General features: G+C 42.1%; 1 protein-coding gene across 1 annotated transcript in view; it reads left to right on the top strand.

The window, feature by feature from the left end:
* The window catches only part of LOC107744308 (uncharacterized), a 79,517-nt gene extending 64,107 nt beyond the window's left edge, over nt 1–15,410 (top strand). The window contains exons 10-16 of the mRNA XM_016557880.1: nt 4,361–4,514; nt 5,547–5,672; nt 6,131–6,360; nt 7,258–7,268; nt 7,656–7,843; nt 11,455–11,696; nt 11,896–15,410. Of these exons, the coding sequence (XP_016413366.1) occupies nt 4,361–4,514; nt 5,547–5,672; nt 6,131–6,360; nt 7,258–7,268; nt 7,656–7,843; nt 11,455–11,696; nt 11,896–15,084 (4,140 nt within the window). The 3' untranslated portion in view covers nt 15,085–15,410. The remainder of the gene's footprint in view (nt 1–4,360; nt 4,515–5,546; nt 5,673–6,130; nt 6,361–7,257; nt 7,269–7,655; nt 7,844–11,454; nt 11,697–11,895) is intronic.
* The last annotated feature ends 7,983 nt before the right edge of the window (nt 15,411–23,393 follow it).

Genomic DNA, 23,393 nt, shown 5'->3' with positions numbered 1-23,393 from the left:
AAGCTGGGAGGTTTTAAAGAGTGCTAAGGGAATTATACAAATGAATATATGAATGAATTAATTATTTGATTGTACCTCTGAAGGTTCTGACTGTCTTCAGAAATGATTCGATGGCATTTTGTTTTCATCTTCGCTCCATGTAATACCTAAAGGAATTAATCGCAATACTGCTTTGTCCACGGAGGTTACGGGAAACAGCTGTAATTCAGTTTTTCCATAAGCGCCACCTGCTGTCAGTGAGTGGATTTACAGAGACTTATATTTACATGCAGCCTGTGTGCGGTTTCTGTCTGGCCAAAAACGGACCGAATTTGCATGCCCTGCTGTAAATTTTGACCGGTTGATGAAAAACAGTGTGGATTCTACACATTTGAACTATTCAGATAAGTTATCTAGAATTATTTATGGAGCAGATAAAATACATGTAATCATTTATTAATCATTTATCATTTTGACATATCTTTTCTTTGTTTAAAGGCTGAAATGTGAGGTTTACCTTTTTATGAAACTTTTTCAAAGCTTTATTTGAACATTTACATTAGATATTTCAACATGCTATTAAACTGTTGTCAGTCAAGTTGTCATTTAAAATCCGAACATCATTGGTAATGTTATTGTTTTAGTGATTATGCAAACAAAAAGTCATTTTATTTGTTGTTTGTTGATTTTTAAATATAAAACTTGGTGAAGTGATTTATGTGTCGGTACTATTTGAACATCTCCAGCACATTTTAACAATACCGTGTTAATACTGATAACCGTGATCATTTTGGTCACTATAATCGTGATAAGAAATTTTCATACCGTTACATCCCTAACTGAGACGTTCCCTATCTGTCAGTCACTACGAGTTATGTCGTGACGACATTAGGGGTCTATGGAAAACTCCACAACCTGAACACAGTCACAACCCTGAGGCGCTGCAAATGTTGACAAGCTGTAGCGTGTCAAGACAAAAGCTACGCTAAGGTTGTAACCTTCCCAAAGCCCCAGCGCAAATTCACTGACCTTGGTACTGCAGGGGACCAACGGTGAGTACATCGCAGCTGGAGAAGGCCATGCTGCTGTTCCGACCACAAAAAAGTTTTTGGAAGGGCTTTTCAACCTTCAGTGAAAGATTGCTTCAAATCTTCCCTATTTGTTCCTTCAGCCTGGCAGAGCGATGGGGAAGCAAGCCTTCAGGAAAAGGTCGCTACAGAGACCACATCCTACCTGTATGGGATGGAACAACTGAGAAGAGACTGACAGAGCGGGTCTGTCAAGGGAAGACCGAGCCAGTTCTTCCCGCCAATTACCTGTTACCCAACACGGGAAGAAACCGGCTCTACAGGAAGGTTGTAAAACCTTGCAAAGGTGTTAGGGGTCGCCCAGCCCACAGTTCGACAGATGTCCACCAGAGAGGTGCTGTGCGCCAACGCCGAGGAGGAGGCAACACTCTGTGTGGAGTGAGCTCTCACCTCCAGGGGGCACGGCTCGCCTTGGGATTGGTACACCAAGGCGATGGCATCCACTATCCAGTGGGCCAACCTCTGCTTGGAGACAGACACTTTTGTGAAGACACGAGGGGACAGGGAGAGCCCGAAGGAGATGACCTTGTACTGCCATGCCCAACCCTCGAAGCAAACCGTAGGAACCGTAGGAACATCACCCTGTGATGAGGAAGGATCGGACGATTCCTCCAAGTGGCGGCGTTTTGCGGGCAAGGGTGCACCGCAACCGCTCTCTCCTCCTGGGGAATGTCTACGTACCCCCTGGCTGCCCCGCCATCGAGGGTAGTGAGGACGGATAAGGGAGACGAGCGGCTTCTGGCCATAAAAGGGGCCGTCCACAATTTCGTCACCTCTTCCTGCACCTCCTGGAAGAAAGGAACAGGAGCAGAACGCGGTTGTGAGACGCACTCCGCGCTGAGAAACCAATCATCCAGCCGCGAACGCTCAGGGCTGGGCGGTGTAGTCACCTCCAGCCCGATGCTCACGGCTGCCCGGGCAAGCATGGCCAACAGCTCTGGGTCCGATTCGGCAGTGGCGACAACACCTGAGGGGGGCTGCCCTGCCGAATCTTCATCCTTAGAGGCCGATAGCCTATCCCCCGATGCTGCGATCAACATCTGATCCTCCGGCAGCGGACCGAATGACACGCTGGGACCGCCGTGAGACGGCCCAGCAGAATGACTCGGCAGCCACATAGGACATGCGCTGCGGGAGGAGTGAGAGGTCCATTGGGCGTGGCCCGGTGGAGAAGCTCTCACTGTAACTCTCAGATCTCCCAGATCACTAGTGACAGAGGGGTCTGCTCCACTCCCCTTAAGGAGAGAGAGACGCGATCGCAGCGATGCCTTGGTCATACACCCACAATAGACGCATGACTCATCCACGAGCGCCGCTTCAGCGTGCTGAAGGCCCAGACACTGAAGACAGCGATCGTGGCCGTCGACAGAGGACAGGAAACGACCGCATCCAGAAGGACAGGGACGAAACGGCATCTTGAAAAAGACGCGAATCGTCCGTGATTTGCTCTTTTAGAGGAAACTGCTCTTTTAGTTGAATCGCTGCTGACAGGGACACCGCTGTAACGCGCCGTAACACCAACCTGGAACAGCCTCTCGCACACAAAGATGAAATGGCTTTGTAGTAAGGTGGATACCATATACTACTTGGCTCCGAAGCAAAAATCTAATGAGTGGATGCACGCTGTCGCCTGCATGCAAAATCCACAATCCAATTTTCATTGGCGTTTTCTTTTTAACTCAGAGATGATTGGGCTCCCAAGTTAGACCCCTAATGTCGTCATGACATAACTCGTAGTGACCGACAGATAGGGAACTAAATTATATATAGTAAACATACACAAAACAAGTGTTAATTGATAATAGGTAGAATCTTCTGCAGTAATGCACATTCTCTCCTCTGAACATAACATAATAATGAAATTTACTTTACAGATAAAGAAAGGCCACAAATCAAGCTTATGCATTAAAAGTTCAAAGAATTAAGTTGTTGAAATTATGCAGCATTTTATATTAAACACTTCAAAGTAGGGATGCACCGAAATGAAAATTCGAATGTTTGGATTTCAGGTGATAAATTAAACCCGACGTGGAGAAAGTCTTTGCAGATGCACCCCCTCTTGAAATTTCGGCATTACATGTTTTGCAAATCGCTGTCCGTGGGTCTTTCTCAGATATACTGAAATACGTCCACACCGCAGACATGTTGCTTCAGACAAGCACGTGCAGGTCGCGGTTTCTGTTTGCGTCATCACAACATTTCGGCCGTATTGTTTCGGTGATAAAAGTCTTTCGGCCGAGAAACGGAAAATGCACTTTTGGGCCATTTTCGGTGGCCGAATATTCGGTGCATCCCTACTTCAAAGATGGTTGAGCATATAGTTTCATTTGGTCAAAGTGCTTGTGCCATTGAATGTGCTTTTGAGGGTTTTGTTCTTATCTGTAAATATTATAAAACTGTTACAGTTCTTGTAGAAATATCGTTACTAGTTTTACATGTAATTTTTTTATTACATTTAATGAATTTTACATTAATTTACATCTAAATTTAATGTCCAACAACTAATATTCACTTGCATTAATTTTTAATTTATATAATTTACAGATAAGAACAAAACCCTCAAAAGCACATTAAATTGCATAAGCACTTTGACCACATGTAACTATATGCTCAACCATCTTTGAAAGTGTTTAATATAAAGTGTTCCATGCTTTCGACAATGTAGGTCGTGCACTTTTAACGCAGCAGCTTGCTTTGTGGCCTTTCTTGATCCATAATGCATTTTTCATGTCAGAGCTGTGGCACAGAGGGTAGTTGCTCCAGACATATGGAATACTGTTGCGCTCATGGGGGCCTGGGTTCGAGTCATGTCCCAGTCCTGGTCCCTCTCTCTCTTCCTGTATTTTCTTGTTGCTTCTTCACTATCCTGTTAAATATAGGTATTGCAGTAGCTACTCATTCACACATTAGCATATTTTATCTTGGTAGCTAGCTACCTACCTTTCAGTCTCTCAATCCTCTGCAAGTCTCAGTGGCCACATGATCTCAGAGCAAATCTGAGGTTCCCAAGAAGATCTAAGGTAGTGAAATGTCCACCCCAGCTAGTCTGTGACATTTTGGATGCGATCAAATCCATTGGCTAGTCTAGCCTGTTTGTCAGGTCGGTATATGGTAATTTCCCTTGTCAAACAAGGATTAATCAGTAAAACTTTACTGGGGCACAGCAGAATTTTACTAGGTGTAATGCTCCTGTAAAAAGAGTCCCTATAAATCCTCTTAATAAAAATGCCCTACTACTAATAAAAGTGGCAAAAGGGCAAAAATACAATCTTCCACTTCCTCCTGTTCACTAGGTTGTGTACAAGCGTGCAGACATGGCGATCGGCTCTCTCACTATCAACGAGGAGAGGTCAGAGGTCGTGGACTTCTCTGTGCCCTTTGTGGAGACTGGCATCAGCGTCATGGTCTCTCGCAGTAATGGAACTGTGTCTCCCTCTGCATTTCTTGGTGAGTTTGCGTCTCATGTGAGCCATAATGCTTCATCATATTTGACTTTAATCAGTCTCTGCTGCATGTGATTATGATGTATGACTTTCCAGGTACTGGTGCATATCATTTCAGAGCTCATCAATCAGACTTACAGTTCCCTTTCAAAACAAACTATTCATCACACTTCAGTGAGAAGCACTAAATCAACATTTTTCAAACAGACTCAATGCTGTAGATTTATTTTATTTTATTTTAATTTATATTTTATTTTACTTTAGAGCATGGAGCTAGCAATGTCAAATTAATGAGTTCAATTCGCAGAGATTGCATGTACAGATAAAAATATATACTGTGCACTGAAGTGAAGTTTAAGTCACTAAAATCACTATAGTTGCTATAGTAAAAGTCGCTTGAAGTGTCTGCCGAATGTCCATTTTATTTAATTTTATTTAATTTTATCTTATTTTTATTTTTATTTTATTTTAAGAGCATAGCACTAGCAAAGTCAAGGTCATGGGACCAATTTCCAGATAAAAACATATACTGTTCCTTTGAAATGAAATTTAAGTCACTCTGAATACAAGTGTTTGCCAAATGTCAAATTTAATTTTATTTAATTTTTTTAAGAGCATAGCACTGTCAATGTCAATGATGCATGAACAGATAAAAATATATACCTTAAAATGCAATTAAAGTTGTTTTTTAATACAGGTGTCTGCCATATGGAAATGTTTTTTGTTTTGTTTTGCATGTCAATAGCAAGGTCAAGATCATGAGTTCAGTTCCCAGAAGATGCATGAACAGATAAAAATGTTTTCTTTTCACAAATATAATGCTGTTTTAAATTCCTAGTTAAGTTAAAAAGTTAATTTAATTCAACATAATTTAGCCATTTCCAAAGGTCTCCCCCAGTTCTAACAGTTGCTACACCCCTGGTATTAATTTCTGCACTGTTGTGTACAAACCAAGTAAAAAACAAAACAAAAAAAACAATACTACTAATGTTTTTGATTTCTCTCTGTCCTCTTCTCTTTCTCTGTGCCTTCTCAGAGCCGTACAGCCCTGCTGTGTGGGTGATGATGTTTGTAATGTGCCTGACCGTGGTGGCAGTGACGGTTTTCATCTTTGAGTTCTTCAGTCCAGTGGGGTACAACCGTAGCCTTCAGAGTGGCAAGAGTGAGTCCAGTTTGCTCTTAGTCCTGCACATAACCTTTTAATAAGGTCAAACTTTAGTAGCCTCAAGCGTTATATTTTAAAGGAGATAAATGTGCAGTTGCTTGTCACTGAGTTTATTCAGAAGTCCTAATGGCTGAGTTCACCTTTGTTCTTTATTGGCCTGGACGAGCGCTTGATATTTGTGGTGCAGGCAGTTTTGCAGACACTCATGTATAATAAAGGACTGCAGACTTGTGTTCTGTATTCCTCTCCTTCCTCTGTTCTCTTCTTCATCCTCTGGCACCGGCACCCCTTTCTCACATCATCATCTGCATAGGAGAAGCCTATTTTTTTTATCAGTTTAGCAGTTTTGATACTTTTTAGTTTGTTTTGAGCTGATGAATAATTAAAGTGCTTTTAAAATTCAAGTCAGTGTTAAAAGTCTTTCTTACTCTGTTTCACTTGATCTTCTCTGTCAGAGGCCGGAGGTTCTAAGTTCACAATAGGGAAGTCAATCTGGCTTCTTTGGGCTCTGGTCTTTAATAACTCCGTTCCAGTGGAGAACCCCAAAGGAACCACTAGCAAGATCATGGTTCTTGTCTGGGCTTTCTTTGCTGTCATCTTCCTGGCTAGCTACACTGCCAACCTGGCTGCCTTCATGATCCAAGAGGAATACATTGACACTGTGTCCGGCCTCAGCGATAAAAAGGTAAAGGAATAGGGGTTTCAGAGCTTCTGTAGATGCAGAGAAAGCTTGTGTTTATCAGTGCATGTAGATCGGCATACAGTATAACGTTTTCATAATTTGTGATGTTATGTTGACATGGATTTCGGGATGAATATTCTTGACTACTTCAAAACATAAGACTACAGAGACTAGAGTGGGATTGGAAAAATGTGAGATTGACATTAGTTTAAATTGGCTACTAAGTGGATGAACAGCATGAAGAAACGTTCTCACTATTTGTCTTTTGAAGAGCTGAATGCTATTGTGTTGCATTTAAAATGTGTGCATGTGTGAAATGTTCAGTAATTTGGCATACTAGCATGGAAATGTTCCTTTGCCCTTCGCTCTCAGTGTTGACCTTGAGGAATCTGGTGAGATTCTTGAGGAAACACAGACATTTGCTGTCATGCCAAATGAATGTACTTATGTACACCAAATGAAAACAATTTGAGTTGAATTACTGAAATAAATGAACTTTCCACGACATTATAATTTATTGAGATGCACCTGTATATAGTATATAATCCTTGAGTCAAGACAAACAAAATGTCTATCCTATATTTAATTTTCTTTGGTTCAAAAGTCTACAACTCCGAAATGTCATATTTTCATAAAATGACAGTCGGACAATTGATGAGGCTATAAGAGTGATAAATATGAAAATGGTTGTATCTCTAATCTTTAATTGTCCTGAAATAACTGACCATCTGAAAATGCTTTATATGTATAAAAAAAAAAGAAAAGAAAAAGGACCTAAACAAGTTCCAGCATTGCTTAAACCCTGATAATAGCTGCTTGCATCTATATTTCCAGTTTAGCTTTAATTCCTTTGCCAACTCATTTATATTTCAGTTAACGGAAATACTTGTGTTTTTTTAGTTTCTGTCTCTGTAACAGTTTTCATAACAACAATAACCTTGTTTCCAACATGTTATCTAACATTTTTTGCTCTTCCACTCTCTTCCTTACACCTCCCAGCCCCATGTTGCTCTCACAAACAGGAGTTCCTTTACAATGTGTTTGCACTTTTTTTCCCTCCTCCCACACTTCCTCTCTCAACCCTTTACACCTCACACACTCTTCCTCTATTTATCATGAGTTGTTAATCCACACTGTGGTTTTCCTAAGCCTGTCATTTCCTTATCCATTTTTAGCAAAAGTGATAATATAATGCCGCCACACTACAACTTTCCTCTCTGCTCTCTTTCTGTCTGTCACCCTACTCCATCTCACGCTCTGTCTCTTCTGACTCCTACTCTTCCTGTCTGTGTTTGCAGTAAACTGGATGCCTTAATCTATGATGCGGCTGTATTAAACTACATGGCTCGTAAAGATGAAGGCTGTAAAGTAATGACCATCGGCTCAGGGAAAGTGTTCGCCACGACTGGTTACGGCATCGCCCTGATCAAGAACTCCCGCTGGAAACGGCCATTGGACCTGGCCTTACTGCAGCTGGTGGGCGACGGTGAGATTCTGAAGGTTCTGCAGTATCAAAGTGCTAAAATTAAGGGGATGTATATTAGTGCATTTATGCTGTTGGGATGGAGAAGATAAAAGACTTTGGGAGATTAAAGACTTTTTTATGCATATTTAACAAGACTTCATTCATTAGCCTGTACTGCTAGCTTCAAGCCATCTTGGTGTAATCCAGTTTCCTTGACATGACGCAATATGTATCTTTGTTGTCTGGCAGGTGACACTTGTCTTTGTGCTAGCAGGCTGTTTACTGATTTAAAGGAGATGATAGCAACCTACTGATGCATAAAAGAGATGGGCATGTATCAAAGATTCAGTCTTGGGAATGACAGAAGTGGTGTGCGGGAGAGAGAAATAGAGAAAGAAAGACTGTGTTGTGTTCCAAAACCTATTGAGCTGCCAAAGAGGCCAGATTTTAAGGTATCAAGCTGTGGTCAACTCTGTGCTCAGTGCTGTTTATTTATTTAATTATTGTTAGAGAAATATAATAACTTCAACAGGAATCTACTTGATCAGGAATTTCACCCAAGCAAGTTGTTCAAGGCAACACCACATGTACCTTTATAAGAAAGAACATTTTAGAATGCACTGCAAGCTCAAAGTAAAAAGGCACACAAGTTGAGAGAAACGTTGATAATAAATCTCCTTTTAAATATGAAATAATGAAATAATAAAATTCATTGCTGAAAAGTATCAATAAAAATAGTTCAAATTTATAATTTTATCGTGTGCTGTGAATTGTTATGCTTATTAGAGCGTCACGTCATTAGCTTAGCAACATGCTAACAGCAAACTATTGTGAGTTGTTTCTCCTGTGCTATTTGTATGGTGTACACAAAGCATTGCAAGTTCCAAACTGTTCACTTAGAATGTTCCATGACAGTGAGGATACTGTCTTTGAAGGCGGTTGCCTGTGTAGGCAGCAGCTCACTAGGTTTTGGAACCAAGCTATTGTGTGCTATAAGTGAGATGTGTGTATTGAGTGACTGTCCATTCTCACACTCTGTAGAGGATTAGCTGTTACGGATTTGCAGTGTCAGAGTGGAACTCATCTGATTCAAATTTGCTTGTCCAAGTACTAATTCTTTAATTGTCATTTATACACCCTCCTCCTTGCCTTCACCCAACACACACATACACAAACACGTATACACACTAGCTTTCACAGTGTTTTGTTTCAATTGGTTGGTTTATTTGATTGCTGTTTAAATCCTCTTTGGCTTTTGGTGTGTCAGAGAGAGAGAGAGACTGAAAGAATGTGTATGTACGCCAGGTTCCCACAGTGAGATTGTCACACTGGTGCCAGGTTCCATTAGCTAACACCACCGCTTAACAGCAGAGAAGATTTACATGTGCAATGAACAGTGACTTTTTTATTCTGGAAGGTTCTATTGAAGGTATATCAACTCAACGTAAAATATACTATTCTTAACTGATAAAATTGCAATCCAATCAATTGGCTCTAAAGCTTGAATGTGTGAGAAGTTACTACAGAGGTTTTTTAACAATTTTTACTTTTATGTTTCTGTAGAGCCTTTAAAAACCACAGGAAACCACTTGTCCATCTGCAGCATTTTCGTGTCTTTTAAACGCTGCAGGTAACCTTATTGGTCAGTGCCACGCAAAAGCACTTCTTACTTGCTAAAAGCCTGTGTTATTTTATCTCAGGGCCAGCAGATTTCTTTGCAGTGGTCATCTCGAATAGAAGTCCTTTCACCTACTAACAATTCCAAGGACTTATTACAGTGGTCAGAGAAGCCGTGGCACTTCTGATTTGTTTATAAAAGTGTTGACCTTTAAGGCTGATCCAAGAGCAGTGTTTGCTTTAGCGTGATATTGGTTTGGGTCAGGGTGGGATCAGAGGGGGCTGCACAGGGAACGGTGTTGGAGGTCATATGCAGATGGCACAGACTGGCTGTCTGCCTGAGCTTAAAGATCTCGCTAACGCATTAACTGTTAAAATGTGCCCACTTAACCATGCCAACCCTGCGCTCCATTGCCAAACATAAGCTGTTATGGCAAGAGAAAAGGTGTGAAATTATGTGTACGTGTGTTAGAATGTGCTGTGTGCACATTTGTACTGTATGTGTGGATGTGTATTTGTAAAGCTGTGTGTGTGTGTGAATGGTGTCTGTGTGTTAGCATATAGCTGTGTGTGTATGTATGTTCCCAGTATGACACACCTGCTGAGTTTGGCTGTGGTCAGTGAAGTAGTTTGCCAGAGCCACTGGCAGGAGTCAGAAAGAGGTGAATGGACAGTGTCAACAGAGTGAGGCAGTGCTCGGATCTGAGCCGGGCTCGTGCTGTTATCTGTTCAAGCCCCATGTGGAATTCAGCCTGCGCTTCTTCGTCCTGCTTGACTGAATTTTCTTTTGTGAAATGTTTTATGTGATGTGTCTGCGGCATCTCATCTACATTGTGATTAATTCCCGCAGGTTACACTTGCTGGATAGTTTGTTTTGATAGCACAAGAGACAGATGCCATAATTCAACTTTTGTGAGAACAACACAGCTGTCATTTACAGTGTGATGGGTGATGATGTGCTTTTATTATATTACACAGCACTGTTTTGAGATGGCCCCAGCTAAGATAACGTGGTGCTGTTGGCCAGTCCTCATCAAAGCTGTAAATGCTGCAGTACATGCCTTTGTTTAATAAGGTTTGGGGTAATTCACAAGCTCGTCTTTTTGTAGATAGAAGGTGAGATTCTGATTTTCTCTTGAGTTTGCAGCAGGCCTGACCAGCTTCCAGCACAATTAAATGATTATGATCTCACCCTTTCACCGTTCTGTCTGTCCTCTTGTTTTTCCACCCGCTGCCTGTCACTTTGTTGCTCCTTCTATCTTATTTCATTTTCCTTTTTCTGTTCCATCTTTCACACCCTCGTACACACACTGAGACAACATAAACAATGCACATATACTGTCGTTTCACCCATTGCCATCTGTCTTCATACCTCTTTTTATGTTAACTTCCCTCTCTCTGAATAGAAGAGATGCTTCTGCTGTTTGTCATAATGACAAAGTCACTCTCTTCTTCTTCTCCACTAGCCTTTTCTTATTTCTCGACATCCTCTCATTTCCCATGATACAATACAGCAATGAAAAGACAAAGAACTCTGCTATCCTTCCTTTTTTGTCTTCTCATTTACCCTCTGAGGAAAAGAGGATATGGGTAGATCATTATGCAGGACCTAGCCTTTGCTAGCCTACAGGCCTCTTGCTCTCTTCCTCTTCCTTTCACTCTTTCAGGATTAATAAAGACTGCCCTCTTTGATCAGCTTCTAAACAGACCTTCACAGTAATGTTCCTTTTACCCACAGGGGCCTGTTTATTTGACCTCTGGCCTGAAATATTTTCAATATAATACTCCTAATATCTCAAATAGTACCTGATTTACTGTAGGTTTACAACAGATTTACACACATTTAGTATTAGTATCTGCTTTCTGCCACAGCAAGCATGTGGGAGAGGCAAGTCACTGCCATATTGCATTCATACATGTTTTATTGATGCATCTGTGCCAAGTAGTTGAATAACTTATTAACAGAGAAAGCAAGTAGAGTTAATGCATTGTATTTCTCTCCCCTCTCCACTTAGATGAGATTGAGATGCTAGAGCGTCTCTGGCTCTCAGGGATCTGTCATAATGATAAAATTGAGGTGATGAGCTCCAAACTAGACATAGACAACATGGCTGGTGTGTTCTACATGCTGCTGGTGGCCATGGGCCTAAGTCTGCTTGTCTTCGCCTGGGAACACCTGGTATACTGGAGGCTGCGGCACTGCATGAGCAAAATGGGCCAGTCAGGCAAACTGGACTTCCTACTCGCCTTCAGCAGGGTGAGAGAGAGAATGATTATTAGTCACTAGAAATATTTATGGGAGCATTTGGGTATATTGAGAAGGATTGTGACATGGACTATGCCTGTGGTGTTACAGATGAGATGAGAGTGATGCTTATGTAATTGAAACTGATTTGCCCATATTATCAGAATATGACTTATTTCACTATTATATCTTCATTTTTTTGTACTCTTAGGGAATGTATAGCTGCTGCAGTTTTGAAGATGAAACTGCACAAGGTGGGGCTAAAGTCACAGTTCCTGGCCACCATCACACTGCCATGGTCCCTGCTTCTTCATCACATGTGGTCACTTCAGCTGTATCCACTCCAGCCATTGCCATGGTGCAGCAACAGCAGCAGCAGCTGCAACCACAACAGCCTCAACCTCCTCAGTCTTACAAAACACCTCTTCCTGGATCCCCTCCCACAATTGTTCATTCTGGAGCAGCCTTGGGTCCCACAAATACTCAACTTGTAGGAGCTCCACTACCATGCACTACTTTCTTACCCCGGCCAGATCGCAGGTTGGCGGTTGTGGACCGCTGGAGACTACCCAAAACCGCTAATGCCACAGCCTCCATGGGTGTGAGAGGAGCCCTAGCAGAAACAGGACCCCTACCCCAAAAGGGGGCACCTACCTGGGCAAGTGGTGGAGGCACAGGTAGTGGTCTAGATGGATATAAGCGCTACTATGGACCTATTGATCCAGAGGGACTTGGGCCATGTGTGGACCAACAGACAGGCTCTCAAACTCCAAAAACAGTCCCCAGAGCCCACCAACAACCCCCACCAACTAGTGTGGCTTTCTACCAGGAGAAGGGCATGGACCATGGCATGGGGAAGAAGGTGGGAGCGGGTACTGGTGGAGGGGGTCAGGGTAGAGGGGTTAAATCTCTGGGGACTCCCAGGCTTCCTCCTAAAAGCCAGGCCCCAGCCTCACTGACACCTAACCCCCCACTGCAGCACCCCTCTCCCCCTCTCCCTTCATCCTTCTGGAGGAAACGGCGACCAAAAAAGCCCAAAGAACCTGGTGGCCCATTATACGAGAACATCCTGCCACTAGGCCGGAGAGGTGGAGGCAGGGAAGCGAGTCGAAGACTAAGACCCTCTCCTCCTCTACCCATCCCTGTGCCAGTCACACTTTCCCCAAGCTACACTCCTCCATCCCCCTCTCCCTCATTCCCCTACACCTCCACATCATCATCCTCATCCACCACCAGCTCCTCAACCACATCTTCAGCCACATCCTCACGCTCCACTTCTCCTTCATCCACTTCCACAGCTTCATCTCGCAGCACCCGAGACAGAGAGGCTGAGGAAGAGGATGAGGAGGATTTGGATGAGCTGACCGAAGAGTCTAGTCTTCTGCAGGGCAACAACAGAACCAGGGACCGAGAGCGGTCCATACTTTCCCCTAGATCTCTCACTCATGGACCTCCCCCTCCTATACCCCCGCGCAAACCGTGGGGCACCTTTGTAGACAGGGAGCATAAGAAGGACAGAGAGAGAGAAAGGGGTGGCAGTCAACTAGCACAGCTCCAGGAATGGTGGGCAGGATGGGCAGAGAGAGAGAGGGACAGGGAGAGAAGTGGTGGAGCCCAGGGAGATACAGAAAGGAAAAGAGAGAAGAAACGTAGGAAAGAGAGGGAAAAGGAGAAAAAGAAAAAGAAGAAGAAAAACAAAAAACGAAAAAAGAGGGAGGAGCGTGAAAGAGAAAGAGAAAGAGAGAGGAAGCGTCGCAAGGTGAAAAAGAAGAAAAAGAAGGCAATGAAAACAGAAAAGAAGAAGAAGGTGTCATCCGGCAAGCGGTCGGAGCCAGAGGAGGGTGATGTTGAGGCAGAGAGAGATGGAGAGGGGGATGGGGATAGAGAAGGAGAGTACTCATCATTTTCCACTCAATATCGCAGTACTTTTGTCGACAAAGGCAGCCTTTCAGCTTGGGAGAGAGAGAGAGAAAGAGGGAGGAGAGATGGAGGTGAGGACGATGGGGACGAACATGAGGATGAGAGTGGGGGAGGTAGAGGTAGACAGAGAAGACCCAAGAGCTCCCATTCACGACACCGGCCATCCAGTAAACGCTATCCCAACCTCAACAAACTCCCCTCTTCAGTTAAATTCTGGGTCAGTGGAGGTGAAGCAGTTGGCACGGAGGCCTCCGGACCCTCCCCTCCCTCCTCTTTACATACACTCCTCTCCTCATCCAAGAGACGGAGGAGTAGTGGGGTAGAGAGAGAGGAAGAAGGGAGAGTAGGAGAACGCAGGCCACTGCTTCTCCACAATGAAAGGGGGCGAGTTAACCCAAGAGAAGGCCTGTCCTTCCATGAGTGGGACTCTGAGGATGAGGAGAAAGAAGAGGAGAGAGAACGAGAAAGGGAGAGAATAGAGGAGAGAGTGCGGCAGGCAGGGAGAGGGGCAGTATCAGAGTCTGAGCGGGATAGAATAAGAGCAGAGGAAAGCTTTTCTGATGAGGGGTCCTCAGGAGAGTTTGGCTGTTTTGAGAGATACTGGGAAGGAACTGGAGCGGGTGGAGCTAGTGGAATTGGGGGTGGGGGCTGGTTTTTTGGAACATACCCTGCTCGAGAAAAAGGTGGAAGTGTCAACAGTAGAGATGACTCTATTTTGGGTCGGGCTGAAGGATGGGGTATGGCAGGTGATTTTTGGGGTTCGGGTCCAGGAATTGGATGGGGATCTGGAGGAGGCAGTGGAGGGCTGGCTTCACAGTGGCCACCCCCTCCCACTTCTCTGCCACCCCCACGACGCTATTGGTCTGTCGACAAACTACAGATGAAGGGTGAGAAGCGAAGTCGCAGTGGGTCAAAGAGCAAAGGTCAGAGGTCTCGGGATAGAATGCAAGACCCAGCATCATGTACTTGTACACAGTATGGGCACGGTAGGCCCCATGTACACCACAAACACAGCAGCACTCAATCTCACAGCCAGGACGATCTGCTTCCCCACTGCCACAGCTTCAGTGGAAGCTCTCGGCTCAAACCACCCCCTAAACCTGACAAATCCAAATCCGGAAGTCAGTCCAACCTAAACTCCCAGCAATCCCAGCTCTCAGAACACATACCCCAGCCATCACCCTCCCCACCTCAGCCACTCTTGCCCTCATTACCTGTACCTTCTGCTCCCAACTCCCTACCCATGCCCATTCCTCCACCTACATCCTCTGCATCCATGTCCCCTCCACCTGTGCTCTCTCCTGGGGCTGCTTCCGGCTCCTCCCAGGCAGCCACCGCCAGTGCTAAACTTCAGTACCAGAGACTTCGGTCTGTGCCCCAGCCAAGGCGATTCTACTCCCCACACCTGCCACTCAAAGCCAAGAGCTTGTGCTCACGCCGTGGTTCTGCCCATTTCTCCAGCCTAGAGAGTGAGGTATGACACGGGGCTTCGTTGCTGCGCGTGTGTGTAAGCTCTACTGTGAAGCGCAGCTGGAGTGTGATGCACATACATGCGCCGCACCAAGATGAGGAAAATGTCCACGACAGTGACCAGGGCAGCAAAGAAACAACAGTCAAAGCAGGGAATGGCTCAGCAAATTCCGCCACGGTCACAATGGATACTCCAGCCGTGCTCCATCTTCGGTCTGAGCTGAGTATTATGATGTCCTCTGTGCTCCTCTCCTCCAATGAGAACAGTGGATAGCAAATGTCTGGGATTTTTCTGTAAGTAATGATGTCATGTTTACACATAAACACTCCCTCAAACAAGGAAAATACATTTTTGCATCGTCCACATACAACATGTGACGACAGACATCAAATACTGCTGTGGCTCAAACTGGCTATTCAATTTATTTACAGATGACTCAGAATTAATCTGTATTCAACCTGAATGCAGTCTTGGAGCGGCTCAGATGATCAGCATCATCCCACTGACTGAAAAAGTGTCTCCATGGCAACCTGGTGCACATAGATACAGAAATGTCCTATTTTCTTTTCTTTTCTTTTCTTTTCTTTTCTTTCTTTTTTCTTGACACTTGCAACATTGATGTTATGCCATCAGTACCCTTTGGCTTCCAATTTAAGGTCATGCTGGAAATGTATTAATTGAAATTTGACCTCAGAGTAAACAAGAGTAAACTATGTCACTCTTTCTGTATTTCTGATTCCAAGCTAATCAGAACTTACATGGAGCCATTTCACTCATCAGAACTTTTGTTGTCCTATCAAAACTCCAATGCCATGGTGTCACTTTGACATCAAATAGAGATGAATAGAGATTACGTTTTGTTCTAAAGAGACATACTTCAAAAGAAAAACAATAAGAACAAACAATACAAAAATGTAGCAATTTTTCCTGTACAATGTTTTCCCTTCAGGTTTCCTTTTGTTTTATGCTATTTATTGCTCTCACTGTGGTTGTATTTTAACAAAAGGGTAAACCAGCTGTGTCTGATGTTAAATAGTGGGATTATAGCTGCGAAGACAATTTATTTGTTTTACTAAGTTATTTATTTGTTTTGTTAGCAGAATTTTCAAATTGTCACAACTAGATCCACGGCACTGCCCAATAAGATGGTCCTTTCTTTGCATACAAGCAATACTTGTCTTTCATCAAACGATGATGGGTTGCAATATTTATGATTGGCACTAGATGGCTACATAATATTAAAAACTGTACGTTAACGATTATAAATGGTGGACCATGAGTGGATTCTGCTTGTTGTTTTGTTCCTTAATCATCATGCTTTAGAACTGGAACAGACAGCTTACAGTGTTTCTGGGATGGTAAAGGGCATTGTTTAGAAGAGCTGAGGCTATCATTGTCACGGATTGTGCATTTTCAAGTCAAGCCTACTTCCAGTGCAGAGTTGCATGTAATAAAGCACAAGTTGCTGACTCTTGTCAGTGCAAACATTAACATATGATAATGAGGAGTCAAGGACAAACACAATACTGATCGATTTTTAGCCAAAAGCATCCTACACCATTTATTTTTGCAAAAGAATTGATGTCAGTCATACAGAGATTCAGTTTCTGAATACCTATTTGATGTCAGGCACCGCTTATTTGCCCATGTTGTAGTTGAATGTAGCTTTGAAATGATTTAGCAAAAAGTAGATATTTGGTAGATTTTGTAGCATTCTGGATGCAGTTACACATCACAAGAAGTGACAGTTACACTTTTATTATGGGGGGCATAGAGGGATTGTACATGTTGTCACAGATCAACAGATTAATTTGCCCTTTATTTGATACACCTGTTCATGTGGAAATAAGTGATGTTTGTCTCCCTTTCATGTCTTGTTTAAACAAGACCACCTGGGGAAGGTTTGTCATAATTTGCAATGAAATTTAGGGCTTTTCCACTTTTTAAAGTCCCACATGTCATCGCATGAGTCAAGAAATAACAAGCTCAGGTATTGAATTGCGTGTTGTGTAAACCGAATCACACACAGCCGCTTAATCCCCTCGATCAGCATTTCTTCCAATGCCGGGAATACGAGTGTGTCAGCAGAAAGTCTACCACACCCGGCATGGAAACGCAGCGGGGGGGCAAGGAGATGGATGTAGAATGATTGAATTAATATAGTGTGCCATGAGTACACTTGATCTGTCATTGACCCTTACTGAGTCAGAAGGCGCTAACACAGTATTCTGTGACTGCATGTACAGAATGGATTTATAATTCCCATGTAGCTTTTTTTTTTTTTTTTGAGGACAAAAAGAAATATTATCTCTATATACTGTTTTTGGGAATGTATCATGTTATACTGTGAATTGACTTAGATATTTTATTGCCCATTGTATTCAGTTTTCATTGCCATAATATCATTTATCTATACAAAATATATATGTACAAATAAATATATACATATATATATACAGACAGGTATATATAATAAGTTAAGTTTGATATACTTGGAGGAAGTGGTAGATATAGTTTTAAATGTTTTAGCTTTGTAGCAATTCTAGACTCTGGAGACATTTTTGAATTTTGATTCCTCCTATATGACTGTGAAAACATTAGTGCCTGTGAAGAAAAAACGAGAAACAAGTCTAATATCCTTTCATCCATCCATTCTTCTGTCCATCTTTTCATTATTTATAGCAAATCTTCACAATTACTCTATATATATATATATATATATATATATATATATAAAATGAGTTAAGTTTGATATACTTGGAGGAAGTGGTAGATGTAGTTTTAAATGTTTTAGCTTTGTAGCAATTCTAGACTCTGGAGATATTTTTGAATTTTGATTCCTCCTATATGACTGTGAAAACATTAGTGCCTGTGAAGCAAAAACAAGAAACATTCTAATATCCGTTCATCCATCCATTCTTCTGTCCATCTTTTCATCTCTTCTCATTATAGCAAATCTTCACAATTACTCTAATACTACCTAAATAGCTTTCAGATCATTTTTGTTTTATGTCTTTTGCCCATGTTGTGTTGTGTCCTTATCACTGTCTGTCCTTTTGACATTCTGCCATTCCAGCTTTCCATCTAGCCAGTTAGTATTCCATCATTCCGACCATCCATCCATTCAGCCACCCATCAGTCCATCAGTCTAAGGACTAACTGCTGATTTCTTCTTATTCTGTAGTTTTGTCATTATCATTTTCGACAGTACCACTGATTAGGGAACTTAAACAATGTACCTCTGGCATTTTCGTTTTTTAGATATTTTTTAATCTCTCTGTTTATCCCTCTGTATGTTCTCTCAGTTAGCAAAAAACAAAACGAGAAAAAAAAAACAGAGACCAGTAGCTACTGTGTTCCTGCTCCTATCAATTGATTATTGGAGATAATGATCGATTAAAGTTATGATGTAATTGATAAACGACTGAAAATGTGACTGAAGAGTTGTACCTGATGACCATGACACTGTAGTGAGAGTCTGGGCTGTACTGTACACAACTCACTGTTACTGTGCTGACTAGATGCATGATGGGTAATGTGTGTAACTGTAAAATAATGTTGGCTTACTGACTAATGTTGGTTAGGCGGTACATAATGTAGGCAATAGATATGTCATCCCATCGCCAAACAAACAATCACCAAAGGCTTCATCCACTCCCCTCGTCTGTTTAGACTGGTGACCTGACTGTGAAATAGACAAAGTACAGGGTTGGATATTGTTGCTAGAATTGTCAGTGGTGGTCAATATTTGGCTGGGAAATTAAAGTCACATATTGTGTTAAGGGCTGGTCAGCTGCTATTTTAGATTCAGTGTGACTGCTTGTTTGTATGTTTGAGTGTCAGTACATGAGAGAGAAGCCTAGTTTTCTTTTCAACCCTGATGCAACCACACTGATGCATTACGTGTGTGAATATCATTTGCTATCAGTAATTCTAGGTTTTACCATTTATTTTAATTGAGTCTGTGCCCAAAATTCGGGAATAGCATCATTTAAAAAAATTATGCACATCTGATACATCTTGTATGTTAATTTGCTGTTCAAGTTTGGAGTCAGTGATTTTTTATTTTTTTTTAAGAATTCATACTTTTATTCATTATTGATCAAAAGTGACAGTAAAGGCATTAACTGTATATTGTTACACAATTCTGTTTCAGATAAATGCTTCTCTTTTGAACGTTCATCAGAGACTCGAATATTAAGCTGCACAACTGTTATCAGTATTACTCAAATATTATTTCCTGAGCACCAAATAAGCATATTAAAATGATTTCTGATGTGACACTGAAGACTGGAGTAATGACTTCTGAAAATTCAGCTTTGCAATCACAGTAGTAAATTACATTTTACAATAGAAAACAGTTATTTTAAACTGTTATAATATTTCAAATATTACTTTTTACTGTATTTTTGATCAGATGAATGCAGCCTTGGTTGATTGTGGGATGTTAAAAAACAAACTATTAAAAAATTTTACTGACCTTAAACTTTTGAACGGTATTGTATTAAATGATAATCTTTCAGCTACCAATAGGTGTTTAGAACTCTGATTTTCACCTTTAAAAGCAGTCCTCATATTCCATTTGGACTTGCCAATGAGTGATGTAATGAATGGTCTGTACTCAGTGAGTGAACGAGAGAGAAAAGAGAGACAGATTATATGCAGGTTTGTACTGCATATACAGCTTTGTAAGTGTTTCATTATTTATGTGGTGATTGTGCATGTGAGAGAGAGTATGGTGCGCATGCATTATAAATACACCAACACAAAGTCTCTATCTGTCTCTCTTTTCCTTCGTACCTCTCTATCAGATTATTCAGCTGTTTCCTCTCACTCCTTGGGCTGCTATAATGCATAATTCAGGACTCTCACTCAGGACAGACAGACACACACACACACACACACACACTTGCTGCAGCTTCATGGATACCAGAAATCCTGCAGGTGTTCTAGAACTTTATCTTGCTCTCTCTCCCCCTTAGGAGCTTGAGACTCATAGAGTAGCTCCAGGTAGCTGTTGGCACCATGATGTGAGACATTACTTGACAGGTAGCTCGACGGATAAAAGTGCAACTCTTCCCTCTTGATCACAGCTGAGCAGAGATCAGTGTGTGTGTGTGTGTGTGCATGTGTGAAAGCAGGTCAGCCCCTGTGATAGACCACTACATGCTTTATTTTGCCTACTCTTATTCCACAAGCTGCTGCTGTACACCAACAATAATGTCTGAGATTCAAGGCTGGAAATTCACTCTAGTGTTGCTTTCTCACGCAGTGAATGTGTTTTTACATCTTTATGTAGTGAGACCCATATTTAAACTTTGTCCTCCACGTCGCATCACAGTCATAATCATATAATCCCATCTCCCCTTCAAAATGCAGAAGAAAAATAAATAAATAAATACTGCTTCACTTTGTCTTAACAGCTAACAATTATTTTGTTGATTTTTTTCAGAGCATTTTTTATTATTATTATTTTAGACATATTCTGGATTTTTTTTTTTTTTTTTAGCTTTCTCACTATTTTTTATATGGAATGATGTGGAATTGTGTAAACTGCACTGTAACTAAAGGCAATGTGAGTGTGCATGTGTGTGATGGGAATCAGTTGAGGATGTTTATTGCCTTTGTACTATACAGTCCAGACAGAATTCATCCACCAATCAGAGTTTGTTTGGTTATGACATCATACCCTGGGAAGGGGTTTGAAGGGGTCAGTGCTAAGAATTGGTTCATAAAGAATACTCTCTTTAAAATACTCATTGCCTTTGTTTATTTTTCTTGTAACTGTATTTGCGTGTGAACATGGGAAGGCTGTGTCTTTGCAGATGAGAATGTGAGTGTCTTGCCTTCCACACATGCCTGCAGGGGGATAAAGTAAATTCTCTTGTATCTTGGTAAGAACTTTTTTCACTTTCTTGGTACGCATCTCTCTGAACCTCCGCTCTCTCTCTTCCTTTGAGCAATGTGATCTAATCTTTGATCTTTGAAGACCAGACTTGACCTTATATAAGCCACCATCTCTGTACACAGAGTCATGAGCCGTGATGAGCTGTGATCTTCCTCTCCTTGTCAGTTAATATGACAAATACAAACTGCACACAGTCATGCACAAATTAATAAACATCCTCTTCTACGATACAAAAGATCTTAATGAGTTATATGTGCAAGCCTACATGCTTATAAGTGAGTTTCTGTCGTAAAACAATTTATATTTTCTAAAACTGAATTTAGTCTAGATGGGTAGTTAGATTAGTAATATAAAATGTTATTATCTTTTTAATTATTATTAGCTCTGTTCCAGTGCAAGTTTTAACTTTATTTGAAGAAAAAAAATATATATTACAAAAACAACTAAAGCAAAATTGAGTAATCTAGAAATCTATTGCCTATTGATGTTTTTGTTTCTTTTCAGAAACTTTTTTTAAAAAATTTTTATGATACTTCTGGATGCTTAATAAAGTCTAAAAATTATAAAAGTGTAAAAATAAAGTATAAAAATTATATTTGTTTGGGAAACATGCATAAAGTTGTAGTACATTAAAGTGCAGTCACATTTGATGAAATTTTGTTGAAATATTGCGAACAAAAAAGCTCCATTTTCTATTTGATCACGCAAATGTCACTTTCAAACCAGACAGCTTTTTGTTGGTAAAAGCATCAAAATTCATTAATCAATTTGAACCTGTTGCAAAATCTGCATAGGGTAATCTTTCGCAAAATTTAACATTGCTTGGATTCCGATTGAAATGACTGGATTTCTTCTGTGAAGATTTGCCAAACAATGATGAATGTGATCGCACCTTTAGTGTCATCAAAGCGGCAACCTTCCAGTCTCTCTCTTGAAACCAACACGGAAGTGACTTAAACTGCAACTCATCCATTTAAATTATATTAAAGGGGTCATATGATGTTGCTAAAAAGAACATTATTTTGTGTATTTGGTGTAATGAAATGTGTTTATGCGGTTTAAGGTTCAAAAAACGTACTCGGTTACTTAACGTAACCTCGGTTCCCTGAGATACGGGAACGAGTACTGCGTCTTGCTAGACGCATATGGGAAAAAAGCCTTTTTTCTCCTGAACTGAAGCCTTCTTCATTCACGCAGTGAAACTGCACAGCCATTGGTTCGTGCAGTGTATTAAAAAACGAACCAATGGCTAGGCAGCAGAGCTGCTAATAGAGAGCGCCTGCAGGTCCCCTATTCGCTTTACTGATGCCAGTGCTAGAAGCAGAGCAGTCTTCAGCGATAGCGACCGAATGTTGGCAGATGGTAGCGGCTCGAAGGCGGGGCCCTTCAGGGCCCTCTGTGGGCAGATCCCATGAAGGTAGGGGGACGAGGCGGATTCAGCCTCCTGGCACCCCTTAGAAAGCGGATGACCGCGCTGTGTCTGCCCACCGATTGGCCCTCAATAGGGGCATGAGAAGCCGCTATAGCCTCCACATAGACTTTGCGATGCCGCTGCCATGAGGCCCAGCATCCTCTGAAACGCTTTGAGAAGGCGAGTGGTACCAATCTAGAAGGAGGTCGGTAGCCTCCGTATGGCCAGAGCCTGTTCCGACGTGACTACAGCTCTCATTTGGGTTGAGTCAAAAATTGTTCCCAGGAACGATATTCGCTGGCTGGAAACAACAAGCTCTTGGCTAAATTGACCCTGAGTCCCAGGCACTCCAGGTGGCTGAGGAGGAGGGTCCTGTGTGCTATTAATTCTGCCTCTGACTGGGCCAGAAGGAGCCAGTCGTCGAGGTAGTTGAGAATGCGGATTCCCATCTGTCTCAGAGGGGAGAGAGCCGCGTCCATGCACTTCGTAAAAGTGCGGGGGCCCAGAAAGTATGCATCCAGCAAAAAGAACCAATCTCTTGAGCGAATTTGCGCAAGGATCTGTTTCAGCGTAGTAAGTTTTGATGATCTTTATGTGTAAACACTCTGGCAGATCAAAAATGCTGTGCGCATTCTCTCAAATCCACTCGTAGCGGATGAGGGGAGGGGCGGGGCCGTCTTCATACAAGAAGGCAAGCCGCGAGCAAGGTGGAGTGAGACATGAACTCTCGTATTAAGAGAGGTCTGTCTCAGCAGTGCAGCCTTAGCGTGGGCGTGACCCAGGCGAGAGGCGCGTTTAAATACAAAGCTGTCAGCAATATTGAATAATTGGTGACAGTGTTCTGCCCAGGAGGATTGAGCCGCTCGACAATGAGGGGCGGTGATCCTCACGTGTAAACACACTGGCATATCAAAGAGCTGCGTGGAGAGTGATGCAAGCGGGGGCCTTGCCGGCATTAAATCACTCAAGCCTGATCGATCATACCCGCGAGTTTGCCAT

This window comes from Sinocyclocheilus rhinocerous, unplaced genomic scaffold, assembly GCF_001515625.1.
Source record: "Sinocyclocheilus rhinocerous isolate Xijiao unplaced genomic scaffold, SAMN03320098_v1.1 scaffold137, whole genome shotgun sequence".
Lineage (NCBI taxonomy): Eukaryota > Metazoa > Chordata > Actinopteri > Cypriniformes > Cyprinidae > Sinocyclocheilus > Sinocyclocheilus rhinocerous.
The sequence above is the reverse complement of the archived record's forward strand: the minus strand, read 5'-3'. Positions and strand labels throughout refer to the sequence as shown.